General features: G+C 42.6%; 1 protein-coding gene across 1 annotated transcript in view; it reads right to left on the reverse strand.

Moving 5' to 3' along the window:
- PRMT8 (protein arginine methyltransferase 8) overlaps positions 1-19,610 on the reverse strand; it is a 99,221-nt gene that overhangs the window by 44,115 nt on the left and 35,496 nt on the right. Inside the window, exons 2-3 of the mRNA XM_024208181.2 lie at positions 4,009-4,194; positions 627-782 (exon numbers count right to left, since the gene is read on the reverse strand). Coding sequence (XP_024063949.1) covers positions 627-782; positions 4,009-4,194 — 342 coding nt within the window. The remainder of the gene's footprint in view (positions 1-626; positions 783-4,008; positions 4,195-19,610) is intronic.

The following is a 19,610-nucleotide window of genomic DNA, read 5'->3' on the forward strand; positions in this document are numbered from 1 at the left end:
TTTTTTTTTTTTTTTTTTTTTTTGGCTGCTTGGGGCGGCCAAAACCCTGGAGCCGGCCCTGTGTACAGTACATTTAAAGTAATCATTCCCTGCCTTTTCTGAGGAGTGGAGTAATGGATATGGAAAGGCTACAGATGCTTTCTGTTTCAGCTCCTTTGGTTGTTATGCACAGGGAGGCTAGATTGGAGGAATTTGTTTCTGGTGCTTTGAAGGTCCCAAGAACATAAGAAAAATCAGAAAAGGCAGCACACTCCCTATCAACTTTTCCAAGAGGAGCAAATGCTTTTAATGTTTGCAGGAAAAAGAGACTGTTCCCCCCCTCCCCTCCCACTAGGATCAGTGCAGGCCACACACACAACAATCACAAGGAAAGACGAACCAGCTAAAAGAGGGATCCCTTCGCTCTTTTGAAAGGATGTCATCGGCCAGATCCTTAGCTGGTGCAAATGGGCATAGCTCCACTGAATCAATGGAGTGGCACCCATTTATGCCAGCTAAGGATCTGACCCACAATGTAAGGCTGTAGGTCAAAACAAGACATGGAAACAAATGAAAAAATAAAAGAAACCTACGTTTCCCCCTCTTTCCTTCTCCAAAATAAAGTTGTTAGGAAAAATTCTTCTTACCCCGTACACCTTCTTGGCTCCTGCCTTGGCAGCAAACATTGAGAGGATTCCTGTGCCACTTCCAACATCCAATACAATCTTATCCTTAAAAACATGTTTATTGTGATACATGGAGTTTCTATATGTTAATGTGCGCACCTCATCCTTTAACATTTCCTGTGTTGAAAGAAGGCATCACATGTTTACTCATGGGGTAGGATTCACTGCGTCATTAAAATTCAACATATTCACCAGCTGAAAAGTTTTTCAGCTTGTTTGGGACACAACCAGGATTCATTACAGATCAAGACAACTTTAAAATGCAAACTACGAAGAAGTTGAAATAGTAAGAATCAGCATTGTCTCATTCATCTACTCTTATTTCCCTCAAATATTATTTTACTTTTAAAAATGGTGACCAGAAATTATAGTCAATCCACAGTACTGCTGTGGGCATAGGCAAAAATGGTGCAAACCTCGTCACTCTCCTCCTCTGTGGGGCTTTCTGCTGAGACCGCCACAAAGAATGAACATTGCGGTGGTTGTGGCCGTCTTTATAATACCTCCATACTAAATACTATAATACTAAAAAGACACCTCCACAAGGAACTGGACTAAGACTAACTCCAATAGGTTTCACATAGGTCACCAGACAGACTGTAGAAGGTAATGTCTGTCACTACTCACCTGGATATGACTTGGTGAACTAATAATACATAGACAGTGTGTTTCCCCAATAGGTGGGGTAGTTATTATTATTCCTCTTTTACAAGTTGGGGGTGGGGACTGGAGCACAGAGAGATTGAGGACTACATTTTCTATTGTCCAATAATTATGGGAGCCCATCTTGAGCTTCCTAGGTGTCTTTACTTGGGCACCCAAAAACGAAGGCACTCAAGTTGAGTAGACACTTGTGAACATGTCAGCTCAACAAACTTGCCCAAAGTTTCACAGCTAATAGTTTCAGACCTAGGAATAGCACCCAAGTCTCCTGACTCACATTTTACTCTCCTATTCCCTGCATCTCACTGCTTCACTACTAGAAGGATCTTAGTCCAGTTTCCAGTGGGTATGTGTGCAGTATCTAGAGGTTAACTCTTGATCAGTCCCTTTAGGCATTCAGTTCCTTCTTCTGAAGTTGCCACTGATAGGGGCCAATTCCTTTCTCACACCAATTTTACATAGGTGTAACTCTATTCACATCAGTGGAGTTAATCCTCATTTGCACTAGTGTGAGGAAAATCAAACAAATTGGGGAAATATTTTCAAAAACACAAGTGATTTAGACACCTAAATTCCATTTTCAAAAGTGGCTTAGGCACTAAGGAGCCACTCAGGTGCTTGTGAAAATGTTATCTATTATGTCTAAAAGGCAATAACTGTGATTACTCCTGCTGTCCTCACTGAATAATTTTAGGCAGGAGGATGATTGCGTGTTGAATGCCAAGATATATGAAAGCCCAAATGCCTAGCAGATGGAAGCACTAGTGCACAAGATTACTATACATTGGTTGCTTGTCTGTCTGTCTGCCTGGGCGGGTTACTTTCAAGGGGACTGGTTATATCCATAACTGTTGACATGTAAGGGGACGTTTTCTCATGGAGTGTGGCTTGATATAAAATACTGAAAAGGGAGAGAGGGGAGTCTGATTCCACTTTGCATGAAGTAGGAGCTGCTGTGGCGGTATTAAGCCTGGTCCAATCCCCATGTTGCTTGTTTCTCACTACTGATCAGGAAACATTAAATGGTGCCATAATGTGTCAGAGCATGTGCTTTTAGGGCCTGATTTTCAAAAACAAAATATATTTTATGAATTTTATAAAATTTGACCTTAGGGATGAGATTTTCAAAGCTGCCTAGGGGATTTGCAAGCCCAACTGTCATTAATTGGAATGGGAATACAATGTCTAAATCCATTTCGTGGCTTTGAAAATCTCAGCCTAAGTATGGATTTAGCGGCTTAGCTTTAGGTACTCAGATTTGAAATATGTTCCTGTAACTCTTTATAGACAGAGAGGATGACACATCCTTTGCTCCAAGCTGCTTGCAAGCCAAGGCCCAGATCTTGTCCTCCATATTTTTGCATGCCAAGGATGCTATTAAACTACCCAATAACTGTCAGAAGGAGGGAGGCAGTTGCACTGAAGTGGTAGCAACCTTCTCCCTCCCTTCCTGTGGAGAATCCCTTTTGTGTGAATTATGCATATTTGGGGCTTTGTGGATTTCAAAGGGGGAGGGGTTGTTAGGCAGGGAGGGGCTGCTGTCTCAGCGACTCTATACCAAACTTGTTCAATTTATTTACAAACATAAAAATATTTTTCTAACTACTACTCCTGAAACTCACCCTGGGATCTGAGAGACAAGCTGGGCTCTTTCTGTCTCATGCATCACTATTAGTATTACAATTTCTGCTGTTCTAATATAACCCTTAGGTACAACTGTACAATTCCATTGTCCTCACATCATGTTATGCCTTCTTCAATACCTTTTTGGTCTCCTTCTCCCACAGCTGTCTCTGCGTTTTCTTCCATAATGCCCCTTGTGCATTGAGTGTCCTTCCAAAATCTATTTGTCAAGCTTCCAACCTGACCTCATTCAAATCACTATTAAAAGCTGCAGCATCTCCTACAAAATGCCTAAACCCTTCTGAACATGGCACAGAAAAAGATGTAACTAAGAACAGGAAAATTTCAAACAGCAACAAGACCCAATAGCCAAACAAAATACACAAGTGGCGGAAAAAACTCCCCCACAATGAAAAATCCCAACAAAACACAAACCAAAATAAAGGAAACAAATCCTAGTTAGTCACAGCTGAAAGGATGCCATGGACTTTGATGACCTCACTGTAATTACTGCATGGGCATTAAATGTAAATGACAGATTGCTCTGGAGTCCTTACCAAATTTTCCCTTAGATAAATGCTTGCATCTCCCATTGAAATCAATAGGAGCTTGGCATGCATGTCTGAAGGGAGAATATGGCCCACTGTGTATTGTATGCATCTGTGTTTAAATGTTCTAGCAAAGAAAGAGCTAGCTTACTAAATTGGTATGTCCTTTCCATGGGGGTGGACCTATTCTGCAACCCTTATAGTCATGCTAAGTACCACATACTTAAAGGTGAAATTCCCCACTGTGCAGGGAGCCAGCACAAGTTCCATGCACCCCTGCCGGCCTCTTTTGAAGATTTAAATAATACATAGGCCTTGAAGTGGCCCTCTGCCCAGGGGTGGAGTTCATCATTAGCACTTAATCAGAGGAACCATTGCCATGAGTAAAGACTGCAGAATCAGGTCTTTGGCAAATTGGTGCATCCAGTAGGAGGGGGGAAAAAATCAACCATGAAATCACTGAAACCATGTTGCCCTTTCATATTTTTACCAAGAAAAGAAAGCCTTACCTCGTGGATTCCAAAGTGAGCATAGGAATCAAAATAGTAATCCCTGGATGTCATTTCTTCTGGATTCAGAAGTTTTGCCATCTTGCCTCGGCCTGGGCAGCTCGGTTGCAAAGGTACATGAATGACCGATTGAACAGGCTTCGGAATCACAATAGGCTGAGGAGGCTGGGAAGGGCCACTACAGACCTAGAAAGATGTGAAATATTATTGCAACGGTCATTAGTCACAGAACATTCCTCTGCATGTTCATTGCTGTCTCTGTCTTACCAGCGATATTATTATTGTTACAGTAAGTTAGCTACAGCGCAGGGGTGGCATGGGCCAATGAATGGAATTTAAGGATGGGAGCCAGGAACAGCTGCTTTTTAATCCTCTTTAATTTACTTGCTGTGTGGACCTTGGAAAAGTTCCTTGCCTGATTCTCCATTGCCCTGAACCTTGTGTAGTCATTTACAACAATGCAAAGAGGATGAAAAGTGGGTATAAAATGCTAGCACTGGTGTGAGTGGAGAACTTTGGTGCGTTCTTATGTTCACCAACTTTGCACTTATGTCAATGACTATACAAAGTGCAAGTCAATGGAGATTTGGGCCTTCTCTTTTAGCTTTTTCCTCTGTAAGACTGTGGCAATAATCTTTACCATCCTACCTCATAATATGTGAATTTTGGTAAACAAAAAGGGTCCCTGCACAAAAGAGCTCGTAGTCAAAGGACCATCCTACAAGATACTGAACACCCCCTGCAAGGAATTGAGAGTTCTCACTTCATCTGAAAGTCCCTCAACGTTCAAAGAAACAGCTGCCGGGGGCTGAGCAGGATATGTTACCCCTAACTTTTACTCTTCTGATGCTGATGGCTAGCATGGATATAAGACTCATGTATCTCCACTCCCCCACAATTTTCTGTGTAATTGCACCTCTTTCAGCACAATTTCAATATGGACCAGAGGGCACACATCACTTCACAGGATCAGACTTGATAGTTACAATGAGTAGAAAGGATGTATGAATACAATACAGAACACAGAATGTTGCATTAACATTATATCTGGAAAAAGTCATGGAGGATGTGGGTTCTTAAATATATCTCCATCTTTAATTCTAGCATGAAGCAAAATTCTGAACAGTGAGAAAAATTAGAAGAGGCATCAAAATCTCAGAGGAATGTGAAAGTTGCCCTACCATTTACAGATCATCACCATTAATTTATTTGTACAGAAAGCCAGGAAAATTCCTCCACCTAAAATATTCCATCCTTTTTCTACTTGTTCTCAGGTTTAAAATTCACTAATTCCCCAGCCATGACTTTATTTGGTGCAACCTCTGCTAGATATTTTTTTTTTGAGATTTGAATTATCATTTGCAGTTTAGTGTTGCAAGAGATCAATCACTTGTACTGTCTCTGAATAGCACCAATTAGCCTAGTTTAACTTACTTTGATAAAAAAATGACTTTAACCTTTCTTTCCTGGCTCATGTATAATTTTAAACATGTCTTCTTTTGATGGTTTCTTTGGTCCATCTGTGTAAAATGAATAGTAATAACTTACATTCCTGCAATGCCTTTCATCCTGAAGGATCTAAAAACACTTTCATCATCGAAGCTGGAGATGGAAAAGACCTAGCTCACCCAGTCCATCTCCCAGCCACTGCAGGATTGTTCCCTATTATTGGTTTGTTTTAACAGTCCCAAGCAATGGCGCTTCAGCTACTTCTCTAGGGAGACTATTCCACATCTCATTTCATTAAGACTTTTTCATAATAGTTATCCACATTTTTCTCCTCATAATTTCATCCCATTACTCCTAATTATACCACCATGTAATACCCTAAACAATTCCCTTCCCTCCTTGGTGTTGCACCTATCAAATGTTTGCAGACTGTAATCATATCCCTCTACCTCGTTTGCTTCCTAAATCAAGTTCTCTAGACCCAAGTTCATTTTGTCGCTATTCTTTGCACTTTCTCCACTTTGTTACTGTCTTTGAGGTAGTGAGATGCTCAATGCAATATTCTATGGGCAGTTGCACAAGAGCCATATATAGTACAGGAGAGAGAATCTATCACCCTTTTGTTCAATGATGCCATGCATTTTGTATGTGAAACCTAAAGGGACACTGGCCTTTTTTATGGTCATAGTGTAAATTCATGTCTAATTTGCTGTCAACTGGAGATGCTTATCTAGAAAGAGCCAATATGGCCTTATGGTTAAGGTACTTAGCATAGCTCTCAGGAGATCTAGATTCAATTCCTGAGTTTATCTCCAACTTCCCATGTGAGCTTGGGCAGGTCATTTAGGGTTTGTCTATATTAGAGTAAGAGGTCAAGATTTACTAACCACAAACTTTTTCCATAATGTAGACACAGAAAGGAGGGAACCTCAACATTCCTGGTTGGAGGGAGCTGGTCTTACACCAACTGGTTCCTCTCTTTACAAAGGAAATGACAGAACACTGCCATTCTCTGCAATCTCTCACAGAGCAGCCACTATATTTTTCCTTTAGATGCTGCAGCTGTTTTTTGGCAAAGGCCTGTATATCCAGACAGTGCCAAGTTAATAACTGTTATCATGCTATTGAGACTGCATTATTTCTGAAAATTTGCACTTTGCATTACTAGTACACCGGAGATTTTCCAAATGAAAAAGATATAAATATTGAAGCACCTGGAATAAGCACTGTAATCACTTCTGCAGATGATATTGTAGTACATGGCTATGGGTTGGAGAAGAAGACTAGTCTTGTGACTGGAACTCAGGAGACGTGTTCTGTTCCCAGGTCTGCCATAGACACTATGAGTGATCTTAATCAAGTCAGCTAATTTCTCTGTGCCTCAGTTATCCATTTGTCAAATGGGGATAGTAATAATTCCCTACCTCAAAGGATGTTGTGAAAACAAATTCATTGATGTATGTGAGGCACTCAGATACTATGATAATGAACACCATAGGAAAGCCAGTGAATGCTACCAGAACACTGGAAAACAAGGAAGAGGAATATGTTGAAAGAATGTCTATTGTCTTGGAAACAATAAAGTCTGCAAGTCTGAAGCACAGTGAAGAGAAGTGCTTGCTGAACCAGAAACAGCTAGACTTCTTTGGACATATTATAAATGCTCCAGATGAAAGCCAAGCTCCAGAGTAAAGCCATTAAGGAAAGGCAGCTTACTGAATCTATTCTAGAACTGAAAAGAAGCCTAGGTTTGATTTACTAGCTTGGCAGATGTATATCTAACCTGTCAGAAACAATACATCCTTTGACTAACTCCTGAGAAGGGCAAGCACCTGGATTGGAGCAAGCACCAGAGCAGGCATTCTACAGAGTCTAACAACTCCTATCTGAAGCCCCAATACTTACTTCCTATGTTGCCAGTAAGCCCAACCATTATAGGTATGGATGCCACTGATTATGAATTAAGGGGACTATTACTGCAAGATCTTAATAGTCTACTGAAACCAGTCGCATACTGCTCCAGAACACTGATTAATTCAGAGACCTGTTGACATCCAAAGTAATATGGTAAAAAGCTACCCCGTGAGTCATCCATCAATGTGCCCAGCATTTCTGCCCACCTGCAGAGGACACTGTTGTTTGGAGACACTTGAAGATGACCTACAACCAGGGTTTCCAGTGTTTGGGGTTTAAGTTTAAAACAATGGGTGAAACAAGTTGGTCCTGTCACTTCTTTGGCAACATTGTTAAAGAAAACACTAGGTAAGATATATTGAACCTAATACACATGCTCAGGATCATATTGATCTCCAGATTTGGGGTTGGCAAGGAATTTCCCCCCCGGGTCAGATTGGCAGTGACCTTTGGGGTTTCTTTTTCCTTCCCTCTGCAGCACTGGGTGTGGATCTCCTGGTAGGATCATCTGTGTATATCTCACCTAATCAATTCCTTACCATTGCAAAGGCCTTGACCATTGGTGGCACCTTGGTCTCCCCTGTTCTCTGTCTGTGGCACTTAACAGTTAAATTTCCTGAGGATTAAAATGCTTTAGTCTAACTGAAGTCTTTGGGATCACTATAGAGGTGTGCTGGGATAAACAAACCCCACATGGGACAATATGGGGTTAACGAGCTAATGTGGGTGCAGGTGGCTCTGCTCCTTTGCACGTGTGAGAAATGTTAGTCTTGGAGTGAGGAGCTTAAGAGGAAGAGTCCCTGCTAGTTGATGGCACACCAGGAAGGAGAGCAGGCCCTCAGGGCTCAGCTCCTGAAGAGAGGGCTGACCAAAGGCAGGAGCTCCCCACCCAACAATATGCTCTCCTTCATGGGCCCTTCCTGAGGAAAGGGATGGTCGGATGCTGACACACCTTGAGAGGGAACCATTCCCCACTTTTACCTGTGAACTCAGTTTATTTATGTTAAGTCTCCTTGTTCTTGTTAGTTGACTATCCCGGAAGGGGCAAGACTGTAAAGTGACCTGGCTAGAGGGCCAAGTCACAGGAAGAGGCAGATATCTGCAGGCCCAGAGCATTGGTTGGCAGGTGGTACCTGATCAGAAGAGAGCTGCTATGCCATGCCTGGCCATAAGGAGGTGCTAGCATTGAGTCAACCCTTTCACAGGGGTAACTGGGTGAAACTTAATGGCCTGTGATATGCAGGAGGTCAGACTAGATGATCTACATGACCTTCTCATAAAAAAACTGGGGAAATACAACCTAGATGGAGCTACTATAAGGTGGGTGCATAACTGGTTGGAAAACCATTCCCAGAGAGTAATCAGTGGTTCACAGTCAAGCTTGAAGGGCATAGCAAGTGGGGTCCTACAGGGATCAGTTCTGGTTCAAGTTCTGTTCAATATCTTCATCAATGATTTAGATAATGGCAGAGAGAGTACACTTGTTTGCGGACGATACCAAGCTGCGAGGGGTTGCAAGTGCTTTGGGGGAATAGGTTTAAAATTCAAAATGATCTGGACAACCTGGAGAAATGATCTGAAGTAAATAGGATGAAATTCAATAACGACAAATGCAAAGTACTCCACTTAGGAAGAAACAATCAGTTGCACACATACAAAATGGGAAATGACTGCCTAGGAAGGAGTACTGCAGAAAGGGATCTGGGGGGTCATAGTAGATCGCAAGATAAATATAAGTCAACTGTGTAACACTGTTACAAAAAAAGAAAACATCATTCTGGGATGTATTAGCAGGGTGTTGTAAACAAGACATGAAAACTAATTCTTCTGCTCTATTCCACACTGATTAGGCCTCAACTGGAGTATTGTGTCCAGTTCTGGGTGCCACATTTCAGGAAAGATGTGGAAAAATTGGAGAAAGTCCAGAGAAGAGCAACAAAAATGATTAAAGATCTACAAAACATGACCTATGAGGGAAGATTGAAAAAATAGGGTTTGTTAAGCCTGGAGAAGAGAAGACATGATAATAGTTTTCAAGTACATAAAAGGCTGTTACAAGAAGGAGGGAGAAAAACTGTTCTCGTTAACCTAGGACAAGAAACAATGGGCTTAAACTGCAGCAAGGGCGGTTTAGGCTGGACATTAGGAAAAACTTCCTAACAGTCAGGATGGTTTAGCACTGGAATAAATTGCCCAGGGAAGTGGTGGAATCTTCATCATTGGAGATTTTTAAGAGCAGGTTAGACAAATACCTGTCAGGGATGGTTTAGATCATACTTAGTCCTGCCATGAGTGCAGGGGATTGGACTAGACCTCTCGAGGTCCCTTCAGTTCTATGATTCTATAATTCTATCTATGGTCCTCTCTGGCCTTACACTCTATGAAACTAACATGTCCTTTTCCTTCAGTGGTCTCCAGTAGCATGGAGCCTTATGCCTGCAGAGTCCCTTTGAAGCCAGCAGGATTCCTCATGGGCCTAAGGCTCCATGTTAGATCTTGTTGCATAAGTGGGGCCTTACTGAGTATACAAAAGACTTTGGCTGAGATTTTCAAAGCCACCTATAGGATGTGGATGCCCAATTCCCATTAATTTTCATTCATTAATTTGAATGAGACTTGGGCCTTCAAATACCCGAGGCAGCTTTGAAAATCTCAGCTTTTTCATGCATCACCATCTGACTCTGCAGCGAGGCAAGAAGGAGTTGGGGGATGGGAAACATGCAAAACTCTTAATTACTTTCAGTTTTTAGGAAACTGTGAAGAAAATTGAGGTGTGTCAAGAAAAAGAAAATTAATTTCCAAGGTTACACAAGTCCTGCTCTTCCTTGACATTACCATGGAGATAGGGTCTTGGAGACTAAGATTCAAATCTTGAAGAGAAGACTGATAAAACTGATGCTCAAACTGCAATTTTCTTCCCTGTCAAACTCTGTGTTATTTATGAATACAAGTAATATATTTCTGTGGGTACTGAGCAGGCTAGTGATATTTTATATTCAAAAAATCCTACACCATCATTAAGAGAGAATCAAACTGCTAATGGAGTTAGAGTTTGATTTGTAAAAATTCAGACCATTCAAAATTCTGTGTCAAATATTTCTGTGGGTTCTGAATTTCAATGAGCCAGATTCTCTCCTGTGTCAGGACCACTGGAACAAAGCAGCCCCAGAAGGATCTCCCCAGCACGGTGGGGATTATCACTTGGTTTAGCACACAGTCACCATAGCAGATCCTGCAATGCAGCTCTCCCTGCAGTGGGGAAACGGCTCGTGACCAGGGGTGGATGGCAAAGCTGGGGCATCCTGGTGAACATTGGCTCCCTCTTGGGGCCTCATTAGCAGATGGCACAAGTTATGGCAACCTTTAGCTTCTCTGATTTATGTACTGTGGGGACCAGACTGGTCCCAGGTTTAGGGAAGTGCAAACCCCTCCTGAGTTTTGTTGAGTGCTCCTTGGCCTGAGCAGAGTACCTCAGCCATTGTCTATACACACTGAATTTTGTGTGTCAGGGATTTATTTCAGTATTTGAAGTGCTCGGGTACTACAGTAAGGTGTGATATGAAAATCTACGTAGATTATAGATATGGAATCTAATCTAGACAGACAGACAATATTCCTTGGATGTGATTATTTAAATGTACCGCCTATTTGGCAAAGTTTGTTTGTTTTTTAAAAAAACAGGGCCTTGAAAATCTTGGCCCAAGTGTTTCTTGTCTTTTCTCTGTTCGATTCTTCTTATTGCGTTTAATTTGTAGCCTTGGTTTTTCTATTCGCAAAACTAGGACTAAAGGGCCTGATCCTCAGCTGTAAATCCACTAATTATTCCAGTTTACCCCAGTTGGAGTTCTGGCCCCATATGTTTATGTAAGTTTTGTGAAAAATGCAGATCTACCCAATGTAAGGCAATGTTAACCATTTCTCAGGAGTCAAACCAACCCGGTAGAATAGTTGGGGTACACAGCTGTGAATTACAGGTGCTTGGATGTAGCTTACTACTTTGCCGGACACTTAAGTCACACATTTACCTGACTTTTCTAGCTTGAGTGCCAAACTGCCTGGAGAGTAGGTTTGCACAACATCAGATTAATTTGTTATGGACAACAAACCACAATTTGTCAAAAAGCAGTCATGTCCTTTATGAACAACTGTAACTTTGACTGCATTGTAACCATTTCACATTATCCCCAAGCTAATGGTGAGCCGGAGAGAGCTCTGCAAACTGTAAAGCATGCTCTGAAACAAGAGGATCAATTTTTAGTTTTCCTCAGTTATAAAATATAAATGCCACCAAGTATGGCCCAGGCCCAGCACAGCTGAATCTGGGCAGACAGCTGGGGACACCAATTCCACCCTATGTGGCAAAATCCCAGACAAGCCAAAGCAAAAGATGCATATAAATTTCAATTTGATCAGGGCATGTCTGACATACTGGGACTTAAGGGGGACTAAAATTAGACTTTGAGAAGGGATGGGCAGGGCCTACTATTGTGCAAGATTTGTAGGTTCTACACTGTCAAGACATGCACATTCCACCTTTACTACACAGGAACTAGAGACAGGACTAGCGTACAAACTCCTTTGCAAAACTGTCCAGATCATCAAGAACAAATGAGGATTGATTCTTCCTCAGGTGTTATGATCAATACCTCCAGAAGAAGAGTGATCAGGAAACCTGAGCATAGTGGAGACCACAGGTCAGATTATGTCCACTGTCCAGCCCCTACACATTTGCACAAGGGATGGAGAGGATATAAAGAGCCTCTCCCTGGAAATTAAACTTATTATTATGAGAGCATTCAGATGCACAGCTTTGAAGTGAACAGCCGGTGATTGTAAGGGTACGTATGAAATAACCAGTAGGAGGTGACTGCAAATGAGATGATGTAACATTATAGGCATGCAGCAATTCCCCAAAAGGGACCATATTGTTGGAGTTTACTGTATCCACCTTACACATAACCACATCATATACCATTTGAAAGCTTATTTTATGTACGTTTAGAAGAGGTATGATGTGGAGCTGTCAAGTGGTGCTGTAAGCTTCTCACAAGGTGAAACAATGGTACCCAAAATGAGAGAGTATCATATTTTTGCACAGCTCCAGAAACACTACAACATGAGTATGCTTACAGTTCTTACTGTTTAAGTTAATTTCACCACCTTAATGTGGGCAAAGCTACCAAACAACAATGTATTAAAAGATTTGTATTGGTTTTGCATGGGCAAGTATTTTTTTCTTCCCAAAATGATGGAGCTATTTAGCACATGGCAAAAATGGCCAATTTTAACATTTTGCAAGACACTAACATGAATTGTTTCATATTGCATATTCTTAATTGTCAAATATCTCACAAGTGATTATGATAGTTTTCTATAATTTTAATTGAAATTTCCTGACCACATCAGTCTCACACTGAATGGTGTGCACTAGTAGCAGTAGATTGCGTGTCCATAGTTTTTTACTGCATAGTGGGCATAGATATTCCTAATGTAACGCTTCTCCATTTGTAAGTTTTTGTACATGCAATGTAGCATCTAGTCTGCCTGGTAGGAGGTTTTAATTTGTAATTGTGTAACCATGCAGACCTAGCCTTTGAAATAGTCTAGAAACTAGGTTTTTAATTCAATCACACTTATGCATGGGTCAGTATTTGGTGTTAGAGATAACACTATTACGACTATGCAAAAGCTATGAGAGAAAGATGTGGCCTAACAAGAAGTAGTGAAGACAGTTCACAAACAAGTCCTTGCCTCTGCATTCTAGAGAGATGAAGAGCATGTTACAGCTCTTATCAGCCATGTCATCAACAATACGACAAAGCCATTTGATCCTGAATCACATCATGAGATGCTTATCAACATATCTATTGGACTGCATGAAGCATCATATGTACAAGAGTCACTACTGAAAATAGGGAAGAACAAATGGAGAGATTTGTTAAAGAGGCACTTGATACTGATGGGACATGTAGCTTCTTCAGTCCAATCAAGAAATTTGGCATCAGAACATTTGATGGCATGGCCAAGAAGACCAAATTTAAGTCTGGCAAGGGAGAGACAATCACAGAAGCTACAAGTCCAGAAATTGTTTTCTGCAGAGCCTGGTCCTTAGCAAAATGCAGAGATTATGTTTCAATGGCAACTATTCTTAGTCACGCAATAGGACGGTGCCTATGTCCTTCTTCCATACTGATAGAACAATAAGAAGAGGAGACAAAGCTGAATTAGGGCATCAGCTAGAAGCTCAAACTGAAAGAATCCATGAGCTAGACCATGCAACAAAGAAACCACAGAGTGCGTCAGAGATGCCATGGATGTTATACGAATGATGAATGGAGATAAATTCCACACATTCAGTGGCTTGGCTGCTAAGAACTTGAGGCAGGTACTAAAAGGATTTGATAAAGCTAGTTCTATAATCCAAGTCTTTGACAGATATGACAACAGTAACTCTATGAAAACTGCGGAAGGACCACATCGGACAGGATCTAAGGTTGGATGCAAGAAATACCAGGTGATTGGTGGACGCCCTGTGTCTCCATGGGAAAAAGTTTCTAAATGTGGCATCCACTTGTAAAATTCCTCTGTGAATTATGTGGTTCGCAGTATACCTGAGAGTGTAGGAGCACACCCAACACAAACACTTTTTGCTGGAGGTGAAGTAGCAAAGTCCATCACCAATAGACTTTTAATCATTTTTGTTGTTCTCCTCTGGACTTTCTCCAACTTGTCCACATCTTTCATGAAATGTGGTGCCCAGAAATGGACATAGTACTCCAGTTGAGGTCTTATCAGTGCTATGTAGAGTGGAAGAATTACTTCTTGTGTCTTGTTTACAACACTCCTGATAATACATCCCAGAATGATGTTTGCTTTTTTTTTGCAACGGTATTACATTGTTAACTCTCATTTAGTTTGTGATCCACTATAACGCCCAGATCCTTTTCTGCAGTACTCCTTCCTAGGCAGTCATTTCCCATTTTATATTTGTCCAATTGATTATTCTTTCCTAAGTGTAGTACTTTGTATTTGTCCATATTGAATTTCATCCAATTTATTTCAGACTATTTCTCTAGTTTGTCAAGATCATTTTGAATTCTAATCTTTGTCCTCCAAAGTACTTGTAACCCCTCCCAGCGTGGTATCATCTGCAGACACTCTCCATGCCATTATCAAAAAGATTTATTAAGGTATTGAATAGAACCAGACTTGGGACAGATCCCTGTGGGACCCCATTCTATATGCCCTTCCAGCTTGACTGAAACCATTGATAACTGTTTTCCAACCACTTGTGCACCCATCTTATAGTAGGTTCATCTAGGTTATATTTCCTTCGTTTGTTTATGAAACGGTTACACGAGACAGTATCAAAAGCCTTACTACAGCTGAGATATATCACATTGACTGCCTCTCCGCTAGCCATGAGGTTTGTTACCCTGTCAAAGAAGGATATTAGTTTGGTTTGACATGATTTGTTATTGACAAATCCATGCAAACTTACATATCACCTTATCTTCTAGGTGCTTACAAATTGATAATGGAACAAATAATCTTTCCAGGTACCAAAGTTAAGCTGACTGGTCTGTAATCCCCTGTGTTGTCCTTATTCCCCTTTTTATAGCTAAGTATTATATTTGTCCTTTTCCAGTGCTCTGGCTCTCTCCGATCCTCCATGAGTTCCCAAAGATAATTGCTAATGGCTCAGAGATCTCGACTGCCAGTGCCTTAAGTATTCTAGGATGTCAACTGTCAGTTGAAGACATCTAACTTGTCTAAGTAATTCTTAACTCTTAATTCTTTTAGCCTCAGGTCCTGCCCCATTTACACTGATGTTCACTATGTTGGTTGTCCAATCACTACGAATCTTTTTGGTGACAGCTGAAACAAAAGAGGTGTTTAACACTTCAGCCATTGCTACATTTTCTGTTATTTTCTTTCCCTCCTCATTGACTGCTGGACCTACTCTGTCCTTGGTCTTCCTCTTGCTTCTATTGTATTTGTAAAATGTTTTCTTGTTACCCTTTATGTCCCTAGCTGGTTTAATCTCATTTGTGCCTGGGCCTTTCTAATTTTGTCCCAACATGCTTCTGTTGTGGATTTCTTTTAATGTATTCATCCTTCGTCATTTGACCTACTTTCCACCTTTTTTAGGACTCTTTTTTGAGCTTCGGGTCATTCAAGATCTCCTGATTAAGTCAAGGTGGTCTTTTGCCATACTTCCTATCTTTCCTATGCATTGGGATAGTTTGCTCTTGTGCCCTTAATAAGATCTCTTTAAGAAACTGCCCGCTCTCCTGAACTCTTTTTTTCTCTTAGACTTACTTCCTATCGAATATTACCTACCAATTCTCTGACTTTGCTAAAGTCTGCCTTCTTGTCCATTGTCTTTATTCTGTTGATTTCCCTTCTGCCATTCCTGAGAATCATGAACCCTGTCATTTCATGATCACTTTCACACAAGCTGCTTTACACCTTCAAATTCTCAGCCAGTTCCTCCCTAGTTGTCAGAATCAAACCTAGAAAGGCCTCTCCCCTAGTCGCTTTCTTCATCTTCTGCAATAAAAAGTTTTCTCCAAGCATGCAAGAACTTGTTGGATAATCTGTGCCCTGCTGTATTATTTTCTCTCCTCAAAACTCTCCTTTGCCATGATAACTACATAAGACTTGACAATGGCTAGGCTGATAGCAATGCATTGTCTCATTTTTTCCCTTCTACAGCCCCATCCATCTGTATCAATCTGTTGTCTCTTGTCTTATACTTAGATTGTTATCTCTTTGGGGAAGGGACTGTCTTTTTGTTCTGTGTTTGCACGGCACTTAGACCCTGTTGTGCTTTCTCCATGACTAGGGTGTCTAGGCACTGTAGTAATACAAATAAATAATAATAATGTCAATGCCGAATGCTTAATAGGTTTAAGGAAAATGTTAGACAGTTATAGGAATAAAAACTCCACATGGGATAAAAATTATAAAGGATATAAAACTTGCGTTGTAGGGCATAATCAGTCCTTAACTGTTTGGTATATAGAAGAAATTTCCCCTGTATAGCAGGCTATTCTATCACTATCCATTGTGGGATTTTTTTTAATGCACCTTCCTCTGAAGCATCTGTTATTGGCCACAGTCAGAGACAGGATACTGGAATAGATGGATCATTTGTCTGGAATGGCCATTTCTACCAAGGTAATCAGAGAGATTTCAAAATCCAGTATAAATATGTGCACAAATATATTTGTCTCCCTTTTGCTTTCAGTGAATGGTTTTCCAAATACAAACTTCCTCACCTGAACATTCATGAGTAAAAGGAGTTGCAAATACCAGCAAAGCAAATTGGTGATGTGACACTGTGTATAAACCATGCACTAGAACTGAAGGGGTCAAAGAGCAACTCTGGGCCCACATGACCCCCACCAAGCCACACTCACAGAGCAGGCTCCAGCTGGAGGTGGAGTTTAAAAGGGAAGCCAGGTAGCTCAAAAAGGGGCTGACAAGGCAGGGAGAAGGACCTGCCCTGGGAACTCCTGAGTAGGGATGCTGCAGAAGCTTATCTTGGAAAAGAGGGGCCTACCTGCTGGGCCCAGACAGACTGAACATAAAGTTAGTACCTTTTTCTATTACCTTTATGCTACAGACTGCAAAACTTGGACAATGGAGTTGGTGGTAGGAAGGAGCCCAGGGATGGCAGCCTTAAGGTGCTCCTGAGTGCCACACCTTCAGTAACCTGCCCTCGGCTAGAGCCTGGTGGAGTGGGAGGGCCCGGGATCCCCGATCAGCCCTCCTCCTTACTAAGAAGGAATTCACCCCCAACCACTATGCGATGCTTCCAACAAGCGCCAGCCATCACAGGTAGGTTGAATTCAACCCAATAGTCACAATTTTTTTCTTGTATTCATCCAGTTCTAGCTCTGACTTCTATCCTTTCTGACTACAATGTCTGTCTTATGCTGCAGGAAGTGGATTAATTAGAAACTGATGCCAATCTGTTAGATTTGAAGCCCTGTGCACCTCATTGGGGATGAGCTTTGCCTGACTGTGGGGAGTATGTAATGGGCTGGTTAAGGTCCCAGTTCTGCTCCCATTGAGTTCATATGGCATTTTTCCATTGTTCAATTCAGCGGACGCAGGCTCTCTAGGTCAACCTCTAGTGGACAGTATGAAATCCTAAGTATGACTGATAGCTAACAGAATTTATTCTTAAACTCAAATGCAGAGGCGTGAGTTGTAGGAGTCAGTAGTAGTATAAAAGAGTGAGGTGGGGGGTGGGAGGTGGTAAATAGGTTTTTTTACAGGCACAGCCATGCTAACAAACCAGAGAGCTGCAAATAAACTTGGCTTGCTAAGAAGTGGACACTGGAGAACTGGGGATATTTTGTAGATGGGAGCTAACTGCCTGGTTGCTTGACAGCCTTGCAATGAGCACATGGTTTCCAGTGCTAGAATATTCACCCGCAAGCAGGACTGGCATTTTCACTATACCAAAACACATGTTGTGTTTTTTCTGGAGAAATGCATTGGGGCTAGAGGTGTATGGCTAGGGATGGCAACTTTTTAATCTCAGAAAACCAAACACCTGTGCCCTGCCCCGAGGCCCCAGCCCTGCCTGGCCCCTTTCCTGAAGCCCCACCCACGCTCACTCCATTCCCCCTCCTTCTGTCGCTCGCTCTCTCCCACCCTCGCTCACTTGCTGATTTTCACCAGGCTGGGACAGGAGTGTGGGGTGCAGGAGTGGGGTGAGGGCTCCAGCTGGAGGTGTGGGCTCTGGGGTGGGGCCAGGGATAAGGGGTTTGGGGATGCAGGAGGGGACTCCAGGCTGGGGCCGAGGTGTTCAGTGTGGGAGGGGACTCCGGGCTGGGGCAGGGGTTTGGGGTGTGGAAGGGGGTATGGGCTCTGGGCTGGGGTTGCGGGCTCCTGAGTGGGGTCTGAAATGAGGGGTTCAGGATGTGGGAGGGGGCTCTGGGATGGGGCAAGGGGTTGGGATGCAGGAGGGGGGGTGCAGGGTGAGGGTTCCAAAACAGAGTTTGGGTGCAGAAAGGGGCTCAGGGCTGGGGCAGGGGGTTGGGGTACGGGAGGGGATATGGGGTGCAGGCTGTGAGTGGCGCTTACCTCAGGTAGCCCCTGGAAATGGCCGGTATGTCCCTGCGGCCCCTAGGCTCAGGGTGGGCCAGGTGGCTCTATGCACTGCCCCCGCCAACAGATGCCACCACCACAGCTCCCATTGGCTGCAGTTCACAGCCAATGGGAGCTGCGGAGCCGGCGCTCAGGGCGGAGGCAGCGCGCAGAGCCCCCATGGCCGTCCCTCCGCCTAGGAGCAGGAGGTGCCGGCCACTTCCGGGAGCCACACGGAGCCAGGCTGCCTGGGTAGTGAGCCTGCCAGCCCTGCTGCACCGGCAGCGCCGCCAATCAGACTTTTAACAGCCCGGTCAGCAGTGGTGACTGGAGCCACTAGGGTCCCTTTTCGACCGGGTGTTCCGGTCAAAAACTGGACACTGGCAACTCTATGTATGGCAACTGAAGCGAACTACTGTCTGCCTTCATTTAAAAGAGAGGCCCAGGGAGCTCAATATTTCTACTAAGAAGCTATTAACACTAATTGCACAGCCACCACCACCCCACACACATTTTCTGCAAGGTGGCAGAGGCTGCGACAGGTTGTGCCTCCTGGTCTCAGACAGGGTTATGGTGATGTGCAACATGACGATACACCTCTTAGCCCCCTCTTCCATTCTAGCAGTGCTATCCCCTTCTTAAGGCTGCTCTAAAAGCAACCCTGCTGCAAAAAAAATAAAAATAAAAAAAAATAAATGCAAAACAGAAACCTCCCACCTTTCGAGTTTCTCCTTCAGGCAAGGGAGGGCAGGAGTTTGGTTCGATTGCCATTCTTTTTAATTAATTTATGAGAAACTGAGAGATTACAGTGATGAGGGTCATATAAGTACCTAGATAAATTGATCAATCATCCAGGGAACAACTTCCATTCTCCTTTGTTCCCTTCCCAAAAATGTGAGGAGGCTACAGTGAACCACCAGGCAAGCCCTGCTGTGTGCATTTTGCATTAATAGACTTCCACCCTGAAACACCTGGTGCTAAGGGGTTTTGACAGGGCCAGAAATCCCAGAATGGCCTGTTTTGTGGCATTTCATCCAGATCAGGTAGTACAGAAGTAATCAAGGCAAAAATGTTAAGGGGCAAATGGCCTGGATCTCTGACAGGGTATTAGAGTTCATCTTGATTTGAGAGGA

The sequence above is a fragment of the Terrapene carolina genome, unplaced genomic scaffold, assembly GCF_002925995.2.
Source record: "Terrapene carolina triunguis isolate 2854851 unplaced genomic scaffold, T_m_triunguis-2.0 Scaffold112, whole genome shotgun sequence".
NCBI lineage: Eukaryota > Metazoa > Chordata > Testudines > Emydidae > Terrapene > Terrapene triunguis.